The sequence below is a fragment of the Callorhinus ursinus genome, unplaced genomic scaffold, assembly GCF_003265705.2.
Source record: "Callorhinus ursinus isolate GAN/ISIS: 27379988/994484 unplaced genomic scaffold, GSC_fseal_2.0 scaffold21, whole genome shotgun sequence".
In the NCBI taxonomy this organism is placed as follows: domain Eukaryota; kingdom Metazoa; phylum Chordata; class Mammalia; order Carnivora; family Otariidae; genus Callorhinus; species Callorhinus ursinus.
Window position 1 is genome coordinate 5,406,344 of NW_027397083.1, and position 18,978 is coordinate 5,425,321.

An 18,978-nucleotide genomic window follows, 5' to 3' on the forward strand; every position below is an offset into this window, starting at 1 on the left:
TTTTACTTGGAGGGAGATGGGGGAAATCACTGGAGGGCCTTGAGGAGAGGAGTGACGTTAATTTTTCAACTTTTTATTTTGAAAAATTTCAAACTTATGGAGAAGTTGGAAGAAAATACAAAGAACAAATATATACCTTCCACCCAGATTCACTGGTTATTACCATTTTGCCACATATGCTCCCCCCCGACCACACACACATTTTGCTGAACTAGTTAAGAAGTTGCAGACACCATGAATCTTTACCCGAAACCCTTCAGCATGTATCTTCTAAGAACAAAGATATTCCCTGATACAGTCACAATGCAGTTATCAAATTGAGGACACTTAATATTGAGTAAATATTATTCTATAATATATATTCCATAGTCAGGTTTCTCCAGTTGTCTCAATAATTGCTTTAGGGGCACTTTGTTTTTTCTGCTCCAGAATCCAGGGTTAAGATCACTCTTGATATTTGTTGCCATGGTATTGTCTCTCTCGTCTCCTTACTCTGGAGAAGTTTCTCAGCTTTTCTTTGTCATTCATGACATTGGCATTTCTTAAAAGGTAGGCCAGTTTCTGTGTAGAGTGTCCCTCCATTTGGATGATCTGATTGTTTCCTCAGGAGTAGACTCGGGGTATGCATTTTTGTAGGAACACTAAATATGAGATGGTGAGTCCTTTTCAGCACTTCACAACGAGTAGCACGTGCCGTCAGTTGGTCTGTCCCGCTGTTGGTGATGTTAGCTTTCATCCTTTAACATAGATCACATCAAATTTTTCCACTTGTAAAGGGGCCTTTTTTCTCTGGCAGAGATAGCTTTGAGTCTGTATAAATATCTAGTTCCCCAACAAACTGTTACCCAGTGGTTATAGCATCCTTTGATGGTTCTTGCCGGCATTTAGTGTTTTTAAGGTGTTTACAAAATCAGCTTGGATTTTAAAAGGATCACCGTGTCTGAAATCCGGAGAAGAGACTGTGGAGAGGACGGGACGGGAGCAGGGAGACCAGTTAGGAGGCAAGAGCTGAGGACGGCTTGGCCTGGGAGGTGGTAGACGTAGAGGTGGAGGAAAATGACCAAGTCTGCGTGTATTTTGAAGAGCCAGCAGGATTAGGTATGAGGTAAGAATAGTCAAAGGTGAATCCAGAGTTTTCGGCCTGCGCAACTAGCAGGATAAAACTCTCATTTACTTGAGATGGCAAAAGGAGCAGGTTTGAGGAGGGAAACCAAGAGTTTCATTTTGTACATGTCCCATTTCTTTTGTGAACTACAGAGCTTGTCTTTAGGATCATCTTCAAGTAAAATGTCCCTTGAACTGGAAGGTTCTCGTGCTTACTAATGATCTACCCTTGTCCAAAGAACAAAAGACTACTATATGCACATTCTGAGTTAAAATTCTAAAAGCAGCAAAGGAAGTATCCTCTTTGGAGGACCGGGTAATAGTGGAGTTCTGTTCTCTGGCAGCCTTCCTTCCTTGGATATAACTGATGACTACAGACTCTGCCTTGCTCTTGAAATTCAGAATTTCATCCAGCTTGCCTGACTTTTGGCATTAGTAATTGATACAGGTTTTCTACCTGTCCCGAGTAATGAGTACCAGGAGTTCTTGTCAGAAACCTTGTTTGCTGGTACCAAAGATTGTCCCAACTTTTCTGCAGCTGAAGCATTGCTGGAGGGATTGCCGGCTTATGACCTCTTGGTGGGGGTCTCCCACAGTGTGGTGTACAAATGCCAGGGAACAGGTGATTTTGTGGTTCTGCGTGTGAGTCCCTTTCCTAAACGTTGACCCCCTAATGGGGGTCTGTGGCTTTCTTTGAGAGACTGAACTCGAGGCATCTACTCCGATCAAATCACAAAGTAAAAGTTTCTGCCAGGTTTTGTCTTAAAATGCAAACACTGTTCTTTTCAGAAATCCAAAGGTAAAAGAAGGCTTTTCTAAAACCACTAAATATGTTAGAACTTCCTAAGTTAAACCTAGTGGAATGGATTTTTTTTTTAAGACAATTGACTTCTACTTTTACAGTATCCCAACAGTGGCAGTGATTAAAATCAGCGCACAAGACTCTGTATGTTTGCTGGTGGCTAGGACAAGCCCCAACAACATTAATTAAACAATTACAGCTGAGCGGCAAGCCTTTCCTGGGGATCAGTAACTGTCTAGAAGGACTTGGTAATACAAAACCCAGTCAGACACTAATCCTCAGGATATACCTTGTTGCCACAATTGTTTTATGAGAAGGGAAGATATGTTGACATAGTTATAAAATTCTTTTAGCAAATGATGAAGTTGCAGTTGATACAGCCAGGGTGTTTGCAAAAAACATACATGCTTGGCTCCTAGCAAAGAATCATGGGTCACCATTTTTCAATTTAACATTTGGTTTATGGTAGTAATTCAGTCACCAAAGCCTGAGCCTTTTGACCTGGAGCAGCACCTCCATGGGACTTCCTATGCTCTCTTTAAGCTAAGCAGAGAACCCATTCTGGGTAGATAAAATCTATACCTTGGCATTTTATTATTCATTTCTATGGGTAGTTGTTCTCCAGGTGTGGTCCCTGAGACTCTTTTCGGGATCCATAAAATCAAAACTATTTTCATGATAATACTAAAATATTCTTTGCCATTTTCATTCTCTTTCTCTCAAGAGTAACCAGTGGAGTTTTCCAGATATTACATGCCCTGTAACGATGTCATGACTCTCCTGGCTCATGGGATGTGCACTTGTGTGTTCTGGGGTTTTACAGTTTTTTGGTATACTATTTTTGTAACTTCCTGTGATTCTGTAATTATTTCAAAATTGAAAACTTAAAACTTCTAATACAGTAAATAGCAATAAGTATAATTCAAATAATATATAAATAAATACAAATAAAAGCTCTTTGAGGTCCTTAGTAATTTTAAGATTTGTAAAGGGGTCCTGACATGGAATAGACTGAGGACTGTTGCTCTAGAACATGGAAATAGGATATGAAGTCATCTTTTCTTCTGAAACTTGAAAGAAGTTATTTAACCTTTATTTTACATGCTGTCTGCCCTCCACTTCTTGATGTGCTCCTACTCAGGAGCAAAAGAAAGTGAGCAGGACTCTTTACCCAACAGAATAAGATGTCCAGTTTGTTTTGTCTATTTCACCACTGGTAATTTATCTAGGATTCATGTGAAACAGTCTCTGAAACCTTAAAATTTTTATAAACTTCATAAAGATGCAGACTCACACAGGACTCGGGTTCAAGAAAGACTGTTTCTTTAGAGAAGAGTGCCTTTCACCCTGATTTTAAGAATGAAAGAAGAAAGTTACAGTTAATTGAGGGATGAGACCTTAACCTCTTCTGTTGCTTCAAAGCTGAACTTTAAGGCTGCACACTCATGCAGTATTTTTGCTCATATACTGAGTATCTTTTTTATTGCCCAGAGATAACATTTTCTTACTAAGAAAGACTAAAATGAGTCCACACTCTGATTATCTTACAACCTTTCGCAGCTGGTTTTCTAGGCTCTGCATACCCTAGTGAATTAAGAGAAAGTTTCCTTTTCTTTAGAGAGAAGCTGTAGGTCTGGGAAGACAAGTTCCTCCAGCAGTGGTGGCCGAGGGGTTATATAGCATAGAAAAGAAGACTTGAGCAATGCTGTCTGTGCAGAGTTTCTGTATCAGGCTTTCTGGCAGAACAGCCTAGAAATCTAAACCAACACACTGGAAGCAAAGAGGGGGCTCCAGGCTGTGGCGCTGCCTTGCTGGCTAACCTCTGGCACGTCCCTTCAGTCTTCCTTCCCATGTGTCTTTATCAGTCCTGTTCCCAGAACAGGCCAGGGATGGATCTGCTGAAAAATACCTTTGACCTAAATACCTTCCCCCACCCCCCACCCCCAGTGTCTCCTCTCCAATTTAAGTAGATCTGCTTTTTTCTGATGGGGCCTTCTGTTCAGAGGGCTCCAGCAGACTTACCTGCGAACTAGCACTATCAGTGGTAGGGGCGGGGAGACAGGCAGAGGGGCTGCTCGTCTTTTTCCACCTGGTGACGTGTTTTATGGGGAGGAATAAAGCCTCCCAGCATAGAATGGCCCATTGCACAGCAAATGCCAAATAGTGGTTTTAAGAGAACATTATCAGCTGTTGCTCTGGCTTTTTAAATTCTTCATGTTAGAAAGCTCGTGTGAGTGTAATTTGTTCCTGACTTAATCTTTTCCCATTTGAACATGCACTGTATTTTTTTCTCCCTGAGCAAGCAAAGAATTTAGTAAAATTCCGTTTCTTGTCTGTCTTCTTTTCCCAATCCTGAACTCCCCTAAAAATGATGGGTAATGAGAATTGTTTGTATCATATTGTGGAACACTTTGATAAATGGATTTCAGTGGCTTCAAACTTTATGACTTGTGGGTTTGGGCTCTACCAAAAAAGTGCTGAGCTATCACCTGTAAAGCTAATTTGGGCCTAGGTGATTACACGGCTTTTCTGTCAACTCTAGTTTGAGGATACTGTCCCTGCCCAGGGAGCCTCAGCTGTATGGAGTAGGTGGGGGCTGTGCCATTGGTAATTCCTTCTTTCCTCGAATACTTTGGTAACATGTTGGAGGGGCACAGCTAATTGTCCTGAAACATACATGTCCAGAATGTGCACGTTAGCATTCACGTTTTACCTTTTTTGTCCTTTCTCTTACCTTTCCTCTCAATTTCCTAGGGTGATATCCATGAGGATTTTTGCAGCGTTTGCAGAAAAAGCGGCCAGTTGCTTATGTGTGACACGTGTTCCCGTGTGTATCATCTGGACTGCTTAGACCCTCCTCTGAAAACGATTCCCAAGGGCATGTGGATCTGTCCCAGATGTCAGGACCAGGTACCATGGGTGGGTCTGACAGAGTGATGGGCTGAGGAGGAGAAAGTGTGTTCAGGAGGACCTCCTTTCCCCTCAGATCTGGGGGAATGGCGGAGTCTCTTCCCTCTCCTGGTAGTTCCCCTGGGCACCTCTGGGCTATTCATGGCACCGCACTCACCCATGTAGCGTCCATCCTCTCAAGCTTCTCTGTCCTATTACTGAGGTGGTGAGTCTGTGTATAGGTGGAAAGATTCTTAACTGCTTCCCTTTATTTAAAATGACTTATCTTCTCATGACCTTGCTCTTTCAAAGCCATAAGACTTTCAGCCTCTTTCTCTAAGAATGGTCCAAACCCAGTAGGTGGTTTTGAGACTCTTCTTTTGGAAATAAAACCCTTAAAGGAAAGTGCCCAATTGACTGTTTAATTCAAAGAATAACAGTTTCACCTTTAACCTGTGTCATCACCGGGATCAGAGAACTAACTGTAAAGTGGCCATCTTACTATTTCATGGGCTTGAAACTGTCCTAGCCTCTTCCCTTCTTCTCTCTTTAGTTTCTGGCCTCTTTTTCTCAACTATCCATGTACCTTTATGTTTTTATGATAAGCTGTCTCAGTCTTTTTAGAAGTAGGCAAAGTATAAATAATAAATAGACCTAATAACTCAGCAAGCTTTGGCATGCTGCTCAGGTCTTTGGAATCCTGTTTGAGAGAATTCTGGTTTTCCCCTTTTCATCCTGGTCCGCATTCTACCGTCTTCGCCAGGTAGTAGAGACCAGCCTCTCTGTGTTCTCTCCTGAAGCTGCTCTTTGACCATCTGGTAATTTTCTGCACAAGGTCCGGATTATACTTTAGTATTTGGAACTGACATTTCGTTTCCTTGGTCAGGCTATCTTTGAGGGACATGTAAAGCGACACCTGAGACAGGCTGGTCAAGGATGCCAGTGGCTCTGGCGGCCTGGGTCGCTGGGCCTCGTATGCAGCGTACATGAGAAGCTGGGGATGTCCAGCCAGGTCCCAGCCTCTTTCCAAGCTGGGGCTCGAGTGGCTTGGCTTTTCCTGTCCTTGAAACTCATCCTGTCAGGAGCATCTGGAACTTCATAGTCTAGAAAGTATAGACCAGGGTTTTGCAGCCGAGCCACCATAAGTCCACCATAAGACAAGACACGTTGCTTGTCACTACACAGGGGATGTGTGTTTATACCTCCTTTCAAGGTAAAATTCTAAACCTTGTTTCAGATGCTGAAGAAGGAAGAAGCAATTCCATGGCCTGGAACTTTAGCAATTGTTCATTCCTATATCGCCTACAAAGCAGGTAAAGAATCATCCACACCCCCTTTTGTGGAAGCCTCCCCTTGCTTAAAAAAAAAAAAAAAGGTACGGGAAGGCTGCATTTGTTTTGTTTTCAAAAGGAAATTTAAAGTTACAAATGAAAAGCTTTTCTTGAACAAATTGAAAAGTTTGTGTAGTATTTTCCTGGGGAGGAAAAATGAGAAGCGGCATCTTACTTAGAGCGAGGCCCACACCACTGACAGTTTTCTTAGCATACCTGGCTATACACCGAATAAGGGAAAGTCTAGGTGGGCATGATCTGCACTCTGACTGGAGCTCAGGGGAACTTTGGGCAAAATGCCTTCTTTGGCCAGCATTCTGAAAATACTGGCCTTTTCAAAGAATTTATTGTTAAAAACAGTTTCTTTTTTTGTTTTTCAGCAAAAGAAGAAGAGAAACAGAAATTACTTAAATGGAGTTCAGATTTAAAACAAGAACGAGAACAACTAGAGCAGAAGGTGAAACAGCTCAGCAATTCTATAAGTGTAAGTAAAGCTCATGCCTTCAAGCGATGGATACAGATAGGAGGACCCTTCCACGTGCACAATAGTCCATGTGGCTCCCAAGGGCGGATTCGGGTCCTTTAGCTTGTTAACACAGGTAACTTGGGATGGATGCAAAGTTTGCCTTCAGTTACAATTTGGCCCTCAGGACAGGTGGCCAGTTGGTATATGGTGTCTTCAAGCTCTGGAACCTCCCAGTGGCTTTGACCTGAGAGAGGATTTTCAGTCTCCAGGGTAAAGAGATGCAGTAGCAGCTACAGCAGGATGGCCACCACCCCTGTGTGTTCCTGAGTGGGTTTGGGAGGAGTATGAAGCCTCTCCCCAAGCCAGATAGACACAAATCAGGTCCCTGCATAGAAGCCTTGCTAGTCATCCTAGTTAGCGGTCTGTCTGCATGGCCCGTCGCTCCCGTCCTTTCTTCCACACCCTGCTGATTGCGTCTCCAGGTTTTCCTGACCGGCCTGAGAAAGAGAGGTTTCTGGAGACAAGTACTGGAAGTAAATACTGCCCGGCCTGGCCTGCCCAGGTTGTATTTGCAGCAGAGATTCTGAGGCTCCTCCAGAGCAAGTTTTATTTCTCTTTGAGTAGGTACCCCTCCCCTTGTTGGAGCCAGGTGGCCTCAGCCCTCGTGGACAGGAGGTGGGACCCTGGACTTGGTGGCAGTTGGGCTGTCCCACTCCACTGCTTTCTCCTTGTCACCATACTCCCCATGGCATGCAGGTTTCATCTCTCTTCCTGCCTAGAACAGAAGCCAGCAGCTGTGGGAGACCTTGGGCAAAAGGGCAAAAGACTACAAGTCTATGACCGAGCAGAAGGGTTTCTGTTGGCTGCAGTGTTTGATTCTCCCAAATATCACTGTGCTACCCCAGGCCTGCCTCTAAATTCTTGCCGACCAAGTGATCCTCAGTAGCCCTCAAATTGGATCCAGATACCACTGGCTCATTTTCTACTCTCGAAAGCTCAGTCCAGTCCTGAGCACATTAGCACCCATTTGCAAGGCAGAGGCATACCCAAACCTGCCCAAACCAGCCTGAGCGCAGCTCTGGGAATGTTGTTTTTAAATTGCTTTTATTTTGTAGCATTGGAGTGGTAATTCACATTTGGTTTTAAGTCCTAGTGTCAAGCAGGGTTGGCTCTTAAACCACTCGGTAGTGCCCCCTCCAGTGCAGAGCAGAGCAAGGTCTAGGGGCTGCACACCAGCCAGCAGGGTTCTTTTCCCTGGAGAGAGCTGCCAGGCCTGTCAGAAAAGCCACGGAGGCTCAGTGCCACTGCCCTTCTCATTTGCTGCAGAAATGCATGGAAATGAAGAATACCATCTTGGCCCGGCAGAAGGAGATGCACAGCTCCCTGGAGAAGGTAAAACAGCTGATCCGCCTCATCCACGGCATCGACCTCTCCAAACCTGTAGACTCTGAGGCCACTGTGGGGGCCATCTCCAACGGCCCGGACTGCACCCCCCCTGCCAACGCCGCCACCTCCACGCCGGCCCCCTCCCCCTCCCCCCAGAGCTGCACAGCGAACTGTACCCAGGGGGGCGAGACTAAATAACAGAGCCCCGCCAGGAGAAGCCGCGGGCTCCCGGCGGCCAGGAGAGCAAAAACACTGAAGACTCTAGAAAAGCAAAGCCGGATTTCTTCTGGAAAGTACAGAATTCTTTTGGTTCTTTGGTTCCAGAGAGAGAGAAGATGCTTGTGCCAGGTGGCACCGGAGTTTGCCAATTGATCCTTCTTATTCTGTGTGTACATGCAAAGATTGGACCATGTTACATGAAATAGTGCCAGCTGGAGGTTCTTTGCCAGCACCATGCCAAGTGAAATAATATATTTACTCTCTCTATTATACACCAGTGTGTGCCTGCAGCAGCCTCCACAGCCACCATGGGTTTGTTTGCGTTTTGTTGGGTGGGGAGCAGGGACGGGCGGAGGGAGGAGAGCAGGTTTCAGATCCTTATTTGCCGAGCCGTTTGTTTAGGTAGAGAAGACAAGTCCAAAGAGTGTGTGGGCTTTCCTGTTTCTAAACTTTCACTACTATAAAACCAAAAAAAAGGAAATCGAGATTTAACCAACCCCAGTGCCCAGAGGAGGGATGGGAGGGAATGGGAGGGAGCCGGGGTGGGAAAAGTCTATCAGATAAGCAGTATTTCCTATTGTCTGGGGTGGGGCACAATGCACGGGGAAGTGGACACCGAGGACAGCCACGGGGTCCTTCTCCCGCACGCTCCACCTCCCGCCCCAGGCGCCCCCACCACTCCCCGCGTTCCTTCCCCCGCTTTGGCAAATTGGCGCGCATCCCCGTGGATGATCCGGTTACCTTCCCTCTCCAAGAACAGGCAAGAGGCCTGCTTGGCGGGCCATTGCCCGGGGCAGGGAAGAAGGGTGTGTGTGTCCAGGAAGGAAAACAAGGTGGATCAGTGATTTTTACTTGAAAACAAGCTCCATCCCTTTTCTATATTTATAAGAAGAGAAGATTCTGAGCGAAGCAGCACGCGACCCAGGTGTGTGTGAATTGAATGGAGATGTTTCTTTTCTCTTTTTTTAAATTTTTGTTTTGTTTTGTTTTCTTTAAGAAAAAAGTTTTATTTTGTTGTTTATTTTACTTTTTTGGTAACAAAAACTAAAATAAGGAATAGAAAAGCTGTTTTTCAGGCTGACAGTCAATTAAGGGTAGTCGAGGCCGTGCATGGTAGAATAGGAATCATAGTGTCAGTGAGGTCCAGTGAGTCCGTGTGAGTCCTTGTGTCATCGTTCGGGGCACTGTTTTTTATGCAAGGGCAAAAATCTTTGTATCTGGGGAAAACAACAACAACAACTTTTTTTTAAATTAAAAAGGAAAATAAAAGATATTGAGGTCTTCCTAGTGTTACTTAAATTAAGATCAAGGTAAGAAACATTGTAAAAAAAAATTACAAAAGTGCTATTTGTTTCCTAAAAACAGTGATTTCTATTAAAAAGGTGTCAGAACTGGAGAAAATGCTGTGTAGTTATAATTTTTTAGCACAGAACCTGCTGATCATGATGACATTTTGCTGTGTTTGTGTCTCAAGACTGGTGGGCTAGTCTCCATGATCTCTGTCCTCTGGACGACTGCAGCCCTGACGGGCAGCGGCCGAGCCCTCCCACCACTCTCCCCGCCTCGGAAAGGACTGTCCTCTCTTCTTGGCGCAGGGATCTGGGCTTCTGTTTTTGAAGCCCACATGGAGTGTGGATGGTATCAGGGCCCTACCCTACCCATTGTCTCCTCGGATTTTGCTAGAGCAAAAGGCTGGTGCCTAAATAAGATCCCTTCCTTTGGTGCTGCTCTCCGTCTTTCAGCCACCAGCATTGTGAGTGCCTGGGGGACAACTTTGAAGGACACGGCCAGTGACACTCATTGGTGCCCAGGCACCCTGGCCTTGGCGGGAGGGTGCAGGGGGCAGGCTGGCTGCATCAGCCCTTGGTGCTGAGAAAGAACAAAGGAGTGAGAGGTCTTGAGGGTACATGGTGTCTCTGAGACAAAGAGCCCCAAGGTGGCCTTTGTGTCTGTCTTGCCTTTGAAGAGGTCTGACTCTCCAGCTGCTTTCTCTGCCTGCTGGCTCCAGGTACCGGCAATAGAGTTTACTGCCCTTTGACCATCCTCAAGTGTCCTGGGCGACCTTTGGCTAGAATCGCTGTGCTTGCCTTGGCTTGGCCTGTCTGTTCCTTGAGAAAACCAGGGTTCTGAAAGATTTGGACCATTTCTATCATCTTGCCTTGTGGGAAATAAATTTTGTCAGGTGTGTGCCCTCATTGGAGACCTTGGCCCATCACATGCCTGGCCCATCACGTGCCTGGCCCACAGGAGGGAGGCAGGTGCTCGTCGCCCCGGCTCTTCTGGGACAGCTCTCCTAAGCCCGCCCCATACTCCATGATAGCCAGAGTCTAGGAGGGGCAGAAAAGGTCCCGTTAGTTTCTCCCTCGCCCAGTTAGGCCCAGAGATCCCAGTTAGAAACCTGAAAGCAAATTCAAGAAAAAGGGACACTTCTTAGGTCAAATATGCCTCATCTCTACTGGCCATTTCCCCTTCCCAGAATGTTAGGGAATTAGTTGTTCTACAGGCCTCAGAGTCAAGCCCTGGCTTCGAGGTTGCCTGAGAGGGACAGAGGAGCTCCCTTTTCTCCTGCAGAAACCAAGGTGCTACGTCTAGTCAGGGAGCTTTGGAGATGCCTGGACTAGTTGGAGGAATAGTTGGCGGAGGTTCAGAGCCCAGCAGCGGGCTGTGAGCCTGGTCTTAAGCTCTCCCATTTGACTTGTCTGGGCCCAGAGACTGGGAGTTGCGACATGATACCTGTCTTTTCTTGAAAGAAGTTAGGCAACGATCATCACTAGAGGCCTTTGCTCAGAAAGGAGCTGCCTGCGAATTCTCGGGGTATCGGGGGGAGATGGGGCGTGGGTAGAGCTAGGCACTGACCAGCATTTTGCCTGCTGCTATGAGTACTCACACTCTGGCCTTGCCTGGGGTTGGGATGTGGAGTCTTCCTAAGTGCAGGTATGAGCTGTTCTGAGTCAGCTAGTGTGCAGTACAAATGCAACCCTGCCCCCAAACCCCCACATTCTGGACTCAAATCCCAAAACTCTACTTATTGCCAAGAAAAGGTCCTGGTCGCCCCGTTTCCTTTTCCTCTACTGTCCTGCCAAGAGAAGACCCTCTGTCTGTGCCCTAGACCTGCGGGTGCTTGTGACCACCTGCGATGCGCATTCATGCCTGCCTCACCTGGGCTGTCCCCACCTCCCTCTCCTTCCCTCTGCTGCTCTTTGGCCATGCCCGGGTTTCGCTGCTCACGGGCACATCTCAGACCAGCTGGCTTCGCAGTCACTTCACATGCCAGGGAGTGGCTGGTCTGGGGCCCTTGATCAGGAGGCCAGTGGCGCAGGCACTGCACCCTGGAGCTGGTGAGTTCATGCTGCTGTCATCTTCGCACCTCACATTCTTGCCAATGCCGCCCGCAGGTCCTTTTTCTTTCCTGGAGCCTGCTGGGTCTTGTCTCACCGCTGCTGTGCTCAGCCAGAGGTCTGCTTTCTCCCTTCTTTATCAGGCCCTTTGGGGCAACCGGGCTCGGGGCAGCCCCCAGGTGGGGCCTTCCCTGGGTGGCGCTGCCCTGCGGTCACCTCCAGCCAGCAGCATCTGAGTGCCCGGTTTCCCTGCGGGGCCTGCCTCTCCCGGCTTCTTCCTGGCTCAGGCTCGACAGGCAGTGCGAACAGGCACAACGGCCGCCCCACGCCTCTCCCCGCAAGTGAGGGTGACTGTTTCCCACTAAGTCTGCATGTACGGTTGCTCCGCCAGCCATCTCCGATTCTTCCTCTTGGGGCCAGCAGAGCCTCTCTAGGCTCTCATCCCAAGTCACATGACGAGCTCTAAGCGGTTTCCTCCCTTCACTCCCTTTTAGGGTGTGGTTTTTCTGATTTACTCAAAGGGCTTAATTTAGGAGACTTTTACCCCAGCGGTAAAAGGCTCTTCTGGGGTAGTAAGATGGATGGTGGCCCAGGGATTCTCCAGGCCCTGGGTTCTCCAGATTCCATGGCTTCTGTTGGATAGGGGCAACTTCACTCTGTGTAAATGACTGTGGGCCTCACCCCCACCCCTCAGCTGGGCACCCCTGGCAGGAAACAGGAGACCCATTCTCACCCTGACTTATAGCCGTCCTCGGTGTCCGCTCCTCTCCGAGGGAGGGGGTGGCCCCCAGGAAGATTTCCCTGGCCCTCCGGCATTACTGAAGGGGAGGACGCTGAGGGTCGCTCCCTCCAGAGAGCCAGGGTGGAACTCTAAAGCCCTTGTAGAGGAAGGGCAGGACTCACAAATTCCACTTTACTCCCCCCCGCCCCCGCTCCCCACGAGGCCCTTCCTCCCTGAGGACTCTGCCATCCCCCACGGCAGCCTTTGGCCCCTGTACCTCTGTGTCGTTGGGTCCTCAGTCCAGGGTAAGCTGCAGTCAGGCAGGACAGGACGGGCAGCCAGAGGTCAGCAAGCTCTGAGCAGAAAAGAGCCAGCCAGCCCCCAATCCTGTCTCTTTGTCCACGCCCTTTGTGATTTCAGTCTTGGTAGAACTTGTATTTGGAGTTTTGTGCTTCAAAGTTTTTGTTTTTGTTTGTTTCATTTTTGTTTTGAGGGGGTGGGGGGGGATCCAGAGCAGCTGATCAATTTGTATTTATTTATTTTAACATTTTACTAAATAAAGCCAAATAAAGTCTCTGAGCCTCATGGTGTTGGGTTTGGGGCAGGGGAGGGTGGGCAAGACACACTCGGGTCCGGGCCCTCCTGCAACTCCAGGGAGACTCAGCCCCTTCATGGTTGACCCACACCCTCATGCCCCAAACCAGATGGAGCATGAAAAAGAGCTTGAAGAATTTTAATTATGAAAAAGGGATGTACAGATGAAGATGGGGAAACCAGCCCCAAACAGCTGGGGCGCACCGGGAGAGCAGACCCCAGCCATAGATAGCAGCAAGGGGAGGCCCCCAGGACCCACCCCGCAGGTGCTCCAACTGAAGCCCTTTCCGCTGAGACCTTCAATAATTTAAATAGCAGGGAGGGTGGGGAGGGTGGCAGGGTTGCTCCAGTGTCCGCAGGGGGCCTGTGAGAGCTGGGGGGGGCGGGCAGGGGTGAGCCACGCACCAGGAGGTCAGGCAGGGTGTCGGGGCTGCTGCAGGGCGGTGAGGTATTTGAGGGCAGCAGCCCCATAGCGACGGGACAAGTCCTGGTGGAACTCATCCTTGACGGCCTGGAGGCAGTCACGATAGGTGGGACTGGAGCGGAAGCGAGAGATGTCAAGGCTTGGGCGATGCGGGAGGTGGATGGTGAAGGCCTCGGGCAGCACCAGGAGCTCATATTCCTATAGGGGCGGAGGCACATGGACATTCATTGCCTGGGCTGGGGGGAGGATTGCAGCTCTGGGGGATGGGGAGTGGGCTTGAGAGCCCCTCATAGCCAAAGTGAGGTCAAAGGGCAGGTATTAGTTCTATATGGATGAAACTTCTAATAGTACTGCCTACTGGTGCCGTGTGCCACGCTGAGGTGTGGTGAGCTCCCTGGGCCTGGAGGTATCCAAATTGAAACTGGAGGCAGCAAGGCACATCCTCACCTGCGCATCCAGCTCCATGATGTGGGCCACCTTGTTCCAGCCAAAGCCCACAAACCGGGGGTCATAGCGGGGACAATCACGTGGCACCACCACGTAGGGCTCGTAGTCAGCGGCCCACTGCACACGGTATGGGGTCTGAGCCTCCCGCCAGCGGGCATAGTCTGTGGGCGCGTGACCCCGGGGCCACTCGTGGTACCTGTGGAACAGGATGGGGCAGGGCGCCAAGCTAAGGCCAGGAGCTCAGTTGGGGGCGGGGGAGCGGTGTGGGGCATGGAGCAGAGCCTCTCCTCTACCTGAAGGTGTAGAGCGAGCCGGAGTCCAGCAAGGCCAGCACTTCGGCCTTGGAACTGGGGAAGCTGAAGCGGTAGTGTAGGGTCTCAAACGCCGGCACTACCAGAGCCGCTCTCCGCTCGCTGCCCAGCTTCAGCTGCTCGATGGAGGCCCTGAGTGGGGAGCGCCCGTGAACAGGGCAGCAGGGACGGCTCCGGGCCTAGCGAGTCCCTGACTTCTCAGCTGCAGGACCCAGGGCTGGCTGGCCCGACCGCCCCGCGGGAGGCAGACCCAGGAGAGCTGCTATGGGAAGTGGATCCCAGCCTCCCCTCCTCTCCTATGGCAGCCCAGACAACCGATGCGGCCGCCCCCGCCCCAATACGACCCCCATCTTACAGAGGACAGAAAGGAGCCCCTGTCCACACACACCCGTCTGCCGTTCCTCTCCCTCCCTCCTCAGGCCCACCTGAGGTCGTTGTAGAGGGAATAGGCAGGCAGGAAGTCAATGTCGCTGAGGAAGACGTAAGGCGTGAGGGCCTGGGCCAAGGCCACGTTCCGCAGCCGGTTGACGGGGTAGAGGGGACCCTCCCGGTACACCACGTGGTAGGCCACGTTCTGCCGGGCAGAGAGCACTGCCGAGGCCTCGACGAAACGCAGGAACTGCTGGGCCTCTGCGTCTGTGAGGTACAAGGCCAGGCTCATGGGGCCCGGCCAGTGCCGGCACAGGGCTTCCAGCATCTGCAGCCTGGGGCGAGGGCGGTGGTCAGCCCGGCTGGAGCACCTCCCCAGGACAGCTGCCGCAGGCACCCCTTCACATGACTTACTGAGCCCCTTCTCGGGGCTTTTAAAGCTGGTCTTACCTCATCTTCACAACTACCCTACAGGGGGGCCCTTTCCCAGGTAACAAATAAGAACACCGAAGGCCAGAGATATTAAGACTTGCCCGTGGTGCCCGTGGTCCCACAGCTACAGAGGGGCAGTTCCAGGCACCTGCATGATTCCCCAAACCCAAGCTCCTAACCACAGCCAGTGTCTGCAAGTTCTAGAACTCCTCAAGCATCAGGCAGTAGGCGAGAGCTCTTCCTTCCACCCACTGAAACCATCCTCCCGGAAACCCCCCGTCCCAGCCCCTGCCTTGGCCCCTGGCACTCTCACCGGTCCATAGAGAGCTGAGCCACCAGGGTGACATCGTGAGGCTGGGGGGGCGGCGGCTCGTGCGGCAGGAAGGTGACGTGCACGCGGTGCACGGTGAGCCACTGCTGCCGGAACTCAAAGCAGGCGTCTTCCTCATCCAGTTGTGCCAGGGCCCGCTGCACCTGACGGGGTGGCAGGGAGACGAGGACCAGGGCTGGAGGGCAAGTCCCCAGACAAGGCCGGGTCCCAGCAGAGCAGGGAGGGGGCAGAGCCTCCCCAAGGCGAGGTAAGGCGGCTACCTCTTACCTGCTCTGCCCCAGCCGAGGGCGGGCTGGGGCACCCAAAAAGCTCTCTCCGCAGTAGGTTCCCATCATACTCCAGGAAGGTCAGGTAGAGGTTGCGGAAGTATTCCACGTGCTTGTTCTTCACGCGCAGTTTCTTGGGTGAGTTCCAGTGGATTACCTGGGACCCAGGAGGGTGGTGCTCGGGGGATGCGCACGGGGAACAGAAGCCCACCTCTCGGCCCCCACCCTACTCACCTTGAGATCGGACGCCTCCGAGTAGCAGCGCTCAGCCAGCGTGTGGTCTGACAGCTGAACGTTCCAGACGCAGGGCAGGGGCTGCACCAACCCCGGGTGCTCCTTGATTACGGCATTGAAGATGTCCTGGGCAGAGACAGTCATCATGCCTCGGCCCAGAGCCTGCTCCCCACCCGCCCTCCCACCGCTCCCCGTCAGAGGCTCCCCCAGACCTGGTCCGCCAGTGAGGTGGCGGGCAGGGTGAGGAGCTCCCGGGTGGCGGTCAGCGTCCACATCTGCCCCCAGCCAGCCTGCCGGAGCCGGTCCAGCCGCAGGAGGATCACACCTGCCCAGGGGAAGGGGTCATCATGCCCACCTGGGCCAACCCTGCTCCTGGGGGCAGGGGTCACAAAGACGTCTTTTGAATGTTTACTTTTTGACTTATTGATATTTTCGGACAGTTCAGACAGGAGCATGGACCAGTTCGGTCAACCATCATTCCTCTCGGGGGTGAAGGGGGGGCACTGCACAGCTTACAGAGCACCTCCACAGCCATGTTCTCCCTCTCAGTGACCCCAGGGCTGGCAACATCATCCCCATTTAATGGATGAGAAAACAGAGGCCTAGGGGAACCAAGTGGCTTGGCCAAAGTCATCCAGCACAGCGAAGATTGGAACTGTTTTCCGGCTCTTCTCCTGGTGTTCTTTCCACAGCACTATTCTCCTGGGTGGAGTGGGGGGGATTTCCTAGCATTCTGTGCCCTGCCCAGTCCCTGGGGCCTGAGGACCAGTGGCCCACCCCTCCTGCCTTCCCCCCACCACTGTCCCACCTGTGTTAAATCCCCGGCCCAAGGCAGGCCAGGGCCTGTGGTTCCTCCAGAGGTTGCCCAGGTACCAGTCGCTCTGGTTCTCCACAAGACCGATCACCTGCTCATCTGGGAGGGGAGGGCACGAGGGAGCTGCCTGAGGCTGCCACTGGCCCTCGGCTCAGGGCTAGGCCACAGCGCAGCCTGGACAGGCCAGGGAGGGGGGACCGGCTGGGGCTGGGTCCCAGGCCTCTCACCAGAAAAGTGAGCAAAGAGTGCCCAGAGCTCTGCGATATCAGAGGCGAAGGTGACATCTGTGTCCAGGACAATGACACGGGCCAGCTCAGGGGGCAGGGCAGCAGGCAACACTAGCTTCATTAGCCCGTACAGGCCAGAGTAGTGCTTGTTGGGGATCCAGGAGACCTGGGGCTGTTGGGGTGGGGTGGGGGAGGACAGGGCATGAACCTGGCAGAGAAGGGCGTATGAGTGCCAGAACATACTCCGGGTGACACAGGGAAGAAGGCATATGCCCCAGGGAGGATGAGGGATTTGAGCTTCTGTAGGTGTGATGGGACTGGGGGGTCCCAGGCAGCTCTAACCTCTTCCACACGCCCCCACCTCTGAAGCCCTGGGAGGAAGGAAAGGGCTGGGCACCACCAGAAAGAAGTGCAGAAGGGCCAGGGCTCCTGCCTTGAGCTCCTCCACGTCATAGAAGCTGACCCGGACAGCTGGCACCATCCATGTGTGGAAGAGCATCTCCAGAATGTTCCTGGCCATGGCATCAGTCACCAAATGGAAGTGCAGCGGATTTTTCCTTTGGGAAGGGCAGGTGAGGAAAGCTGATAGGCCTGAGCAGGAAGAACATGGGACCAGACCCCCCGGGAGGGGCTCAGAAGTGAAAGCACCAACTTCTGCAAAGAGCTTTTCCGTCCCCAGCTTCGGATACTGTTAGAACCACCTTTAAGGGAGGAAGGGACACTGTCCCTGTGGCGCAGATGGGGTAACTGGAGCTCCCAGATTCTGCCCAAGCCTGTGTTCCCTTCCCCACACCTGATTCCCCACCTCCACCCTGACACCTGGTTATACCTGTAGAAGAGCACAGATTTCACTAGGGTGACCAGGTCTCGGCTGGAGTTATGTCCCGCACACACGATGGCCACGTGCAAGAGCTGGGGAGGGGACGCAGAGGTGGGCAGCAGCCCCTCCCCCACTGGACGGTAAGGACCCACTACGGGGCCGGCCCGGCGTGGGGAAGCGGAGCCGAGCCCCGCCCGGCAACAGAGCTAAGGAAGAGTGGGGCGGGGGGATGCGGAGCAGGAGTTCACCCCTATTTCACAAATGGGGAAACTGAGGCCGGGAGCAGGGGAGTCATCCCCGGCCGGCTGGTCAGTTCCGGAGCCACCTGGCGGAGCCTCGCCAGGTGTCGTGATTCCCACAGGTGCCGCGGGGGGGGGGGAGGGGGGCGCGGGCGGGGGAACCCGGCTGGGGGCGCGGCGCCCCTGAGATTCCCGCCGCCGGGGGCCGCGCGCACCTACCTCGCACTTGGGCAGCGGCGGCCGCGGCGGGACGCAGTCCGAGCGGTTGCGGCCCCCGCGGTCCGCAGACGGGTCTCCGTCGACGGCAGCAGCCCCCCGCGGCCGCCCGTCTGCAGAGACACGTGGCGTCAGCGGGCAGGGGAAGGATCCCGGGCCCCTCCGCTCGCCTCCTCGCTCGCCGAGCTCACACTCCACGTCCCCGCCGAACAGGAAGAAGCCGATCAGAAGCAGCAGGAGCAGCAGCGCCGCGGCCCCCAGAGCCCGGGGGCGCCCTCGGGGCAGCATGGCTGCCGGCGGGGGTGCTCAGGGCGGGGCGCCACCCCGGGCTGCGGGCTCCATCGCGGTCCCTGCGGATCGGAGAGGGAGGCGGGGGAGGATCAGCCTTGGGCGACGGGGCCCGACGGCAGCCTGGTCCTCCCTCCCGCTCTGAGTCGCCACTTCACCTGTCCCAGCGGCCTGGGGACCCCGACCTTCCTCTTCCAGAAGCCGGCCGGGGTGCAGGGGAAGGGAGTGGAAGTGCAGGCCAGCCCCGCCCCCAACCTGGGTTCAGGTTTCACCTCCGCTTGGCTGAGCCCAAAGGGGCGGGGAGGCCCCGGGGAGGGGAGGGGACGGGAGGGGGGCGAGGAGGACTGGCCCCGCCCCCTACCCCGGCATCGGACGACCACCCCGCCAAGCCCGGGAGGAACCCGGGAAACCCCCAGGATGGCTGGAAGGAGCGGGGGCAGCCACCCAGGAAGGACCAGTCCCGCCACCTGCCCTGAGCCCATCCCCCTCTTCCCAGCCCTGAGGCCCCATCTCCTGCCCTTAACCTCCCAACGGGGGAGGGGCCCGTGACCCCGGGCCCGGGATCAAAGGGCCGGCGGGGCTCAGGAGGAAGGAGTGGAATGCGGGGCCTCGCGGGCCAGGGACACCTGCTCTGGGCACTGGAGGCGGGGCCGGCCGAGCCCTGCCCGGGAGCGGCGGAGCACCTGGAGCTCCGGGGCCGCTCCACGCCC

The 18,978-nt window shown here is 52.9% G+C and overlaps 2 protein-coding genes across 17 annotated transcripts in view; one reads left to right on the forward strand and one right to left on the reverse strand.

Annotated features, from left to right (window-relative positions):
* PHF21A (PHD finger protein 21A) overlaps window positions 1-12,830 on the forward strand; it is a 188,742-nt gene extending 175,912 nt beyond the window's left edge. For all 13 annotated transcript variants that reach the window (XM_073904708.1, XM_073904707.1, XM_073904706.1 and 10 more), the window contains 4 exons: window positions 4,661-4,816; window positions 6,033-6,108; window positions 6,507-6,610; window positions 7,919-12,830. In XM_073904708.1, the coding sequence (XP_073760809.1) occupies window positions 4,661-4,816; window positions 6,033-6,108; window positions 6,507-6,610; window positions 7,919-8,176 (594 nt within the window). In that variant the 3' untranslated portion in view covers window positions 8,177-12,830. The remainder of the gene's footprint in view (window positions 1-4,660; window positions 4,817-6,032; window positions 6,109-6,506; window positions 6,611-7,918) is intronic.
* A 143-nt stretch (window positions 12,831-12,973) lies between these two features.
* Window positions 12,974-18,541, reverse strand: LARGE2 (LARGE xylosyl- and glucuronyltransferase 2). Of its 4 annotated transcripts, XM_025879376.2 has the most exons (15): window positions 18,427-18,541; window positions 18,172-18,330; window positions 17,984-18,093; window positions 17,535-17,617; window positions 17,139-17,262; window positions 16,706-16,877; window positions 16,473-16,577; window positions 15,877-15,989; window positions 15,665-15,790; window positions 15,432-15,587; window positions 15,147-15,307; window positions 14,458-14,736; window positions 14,015-14,164; window positions 13,722-13,917; window positions 12,974-13,472 (listed from the first exon to the last, which is right to left on the reverse strand). In XM_025879376.2, the coding sequence occupies exons 2-15, from the start codon at window positions 18,266-18,268 to the stop codon at window positions 13,263-13,265; spliced, it is 2,082 nt and encodes a 693-aa protein (XP_025735161.1). In that variant the 5' UTR covers window positions 18,269-18,330; window positions 18,427-18,541; the 3' UTR covers window positions 12,974-13,262. The 4 variants fall into 4 exon arrangements, with proteins under 4 accessions (XP_025735161.1, XP_025735160.1, XP_025735159.1 ...); XM_025879375.2 differs by having other exon boundaries at window positions 17,169-17,262; window positions 17,984-18,330; XM_025879374.2 differs by having other exon boundaries at window positions 17,984-18,330.
* Between the last annotated feature and the right edge of the window lie 437 nt (window positions 18,542-18,978).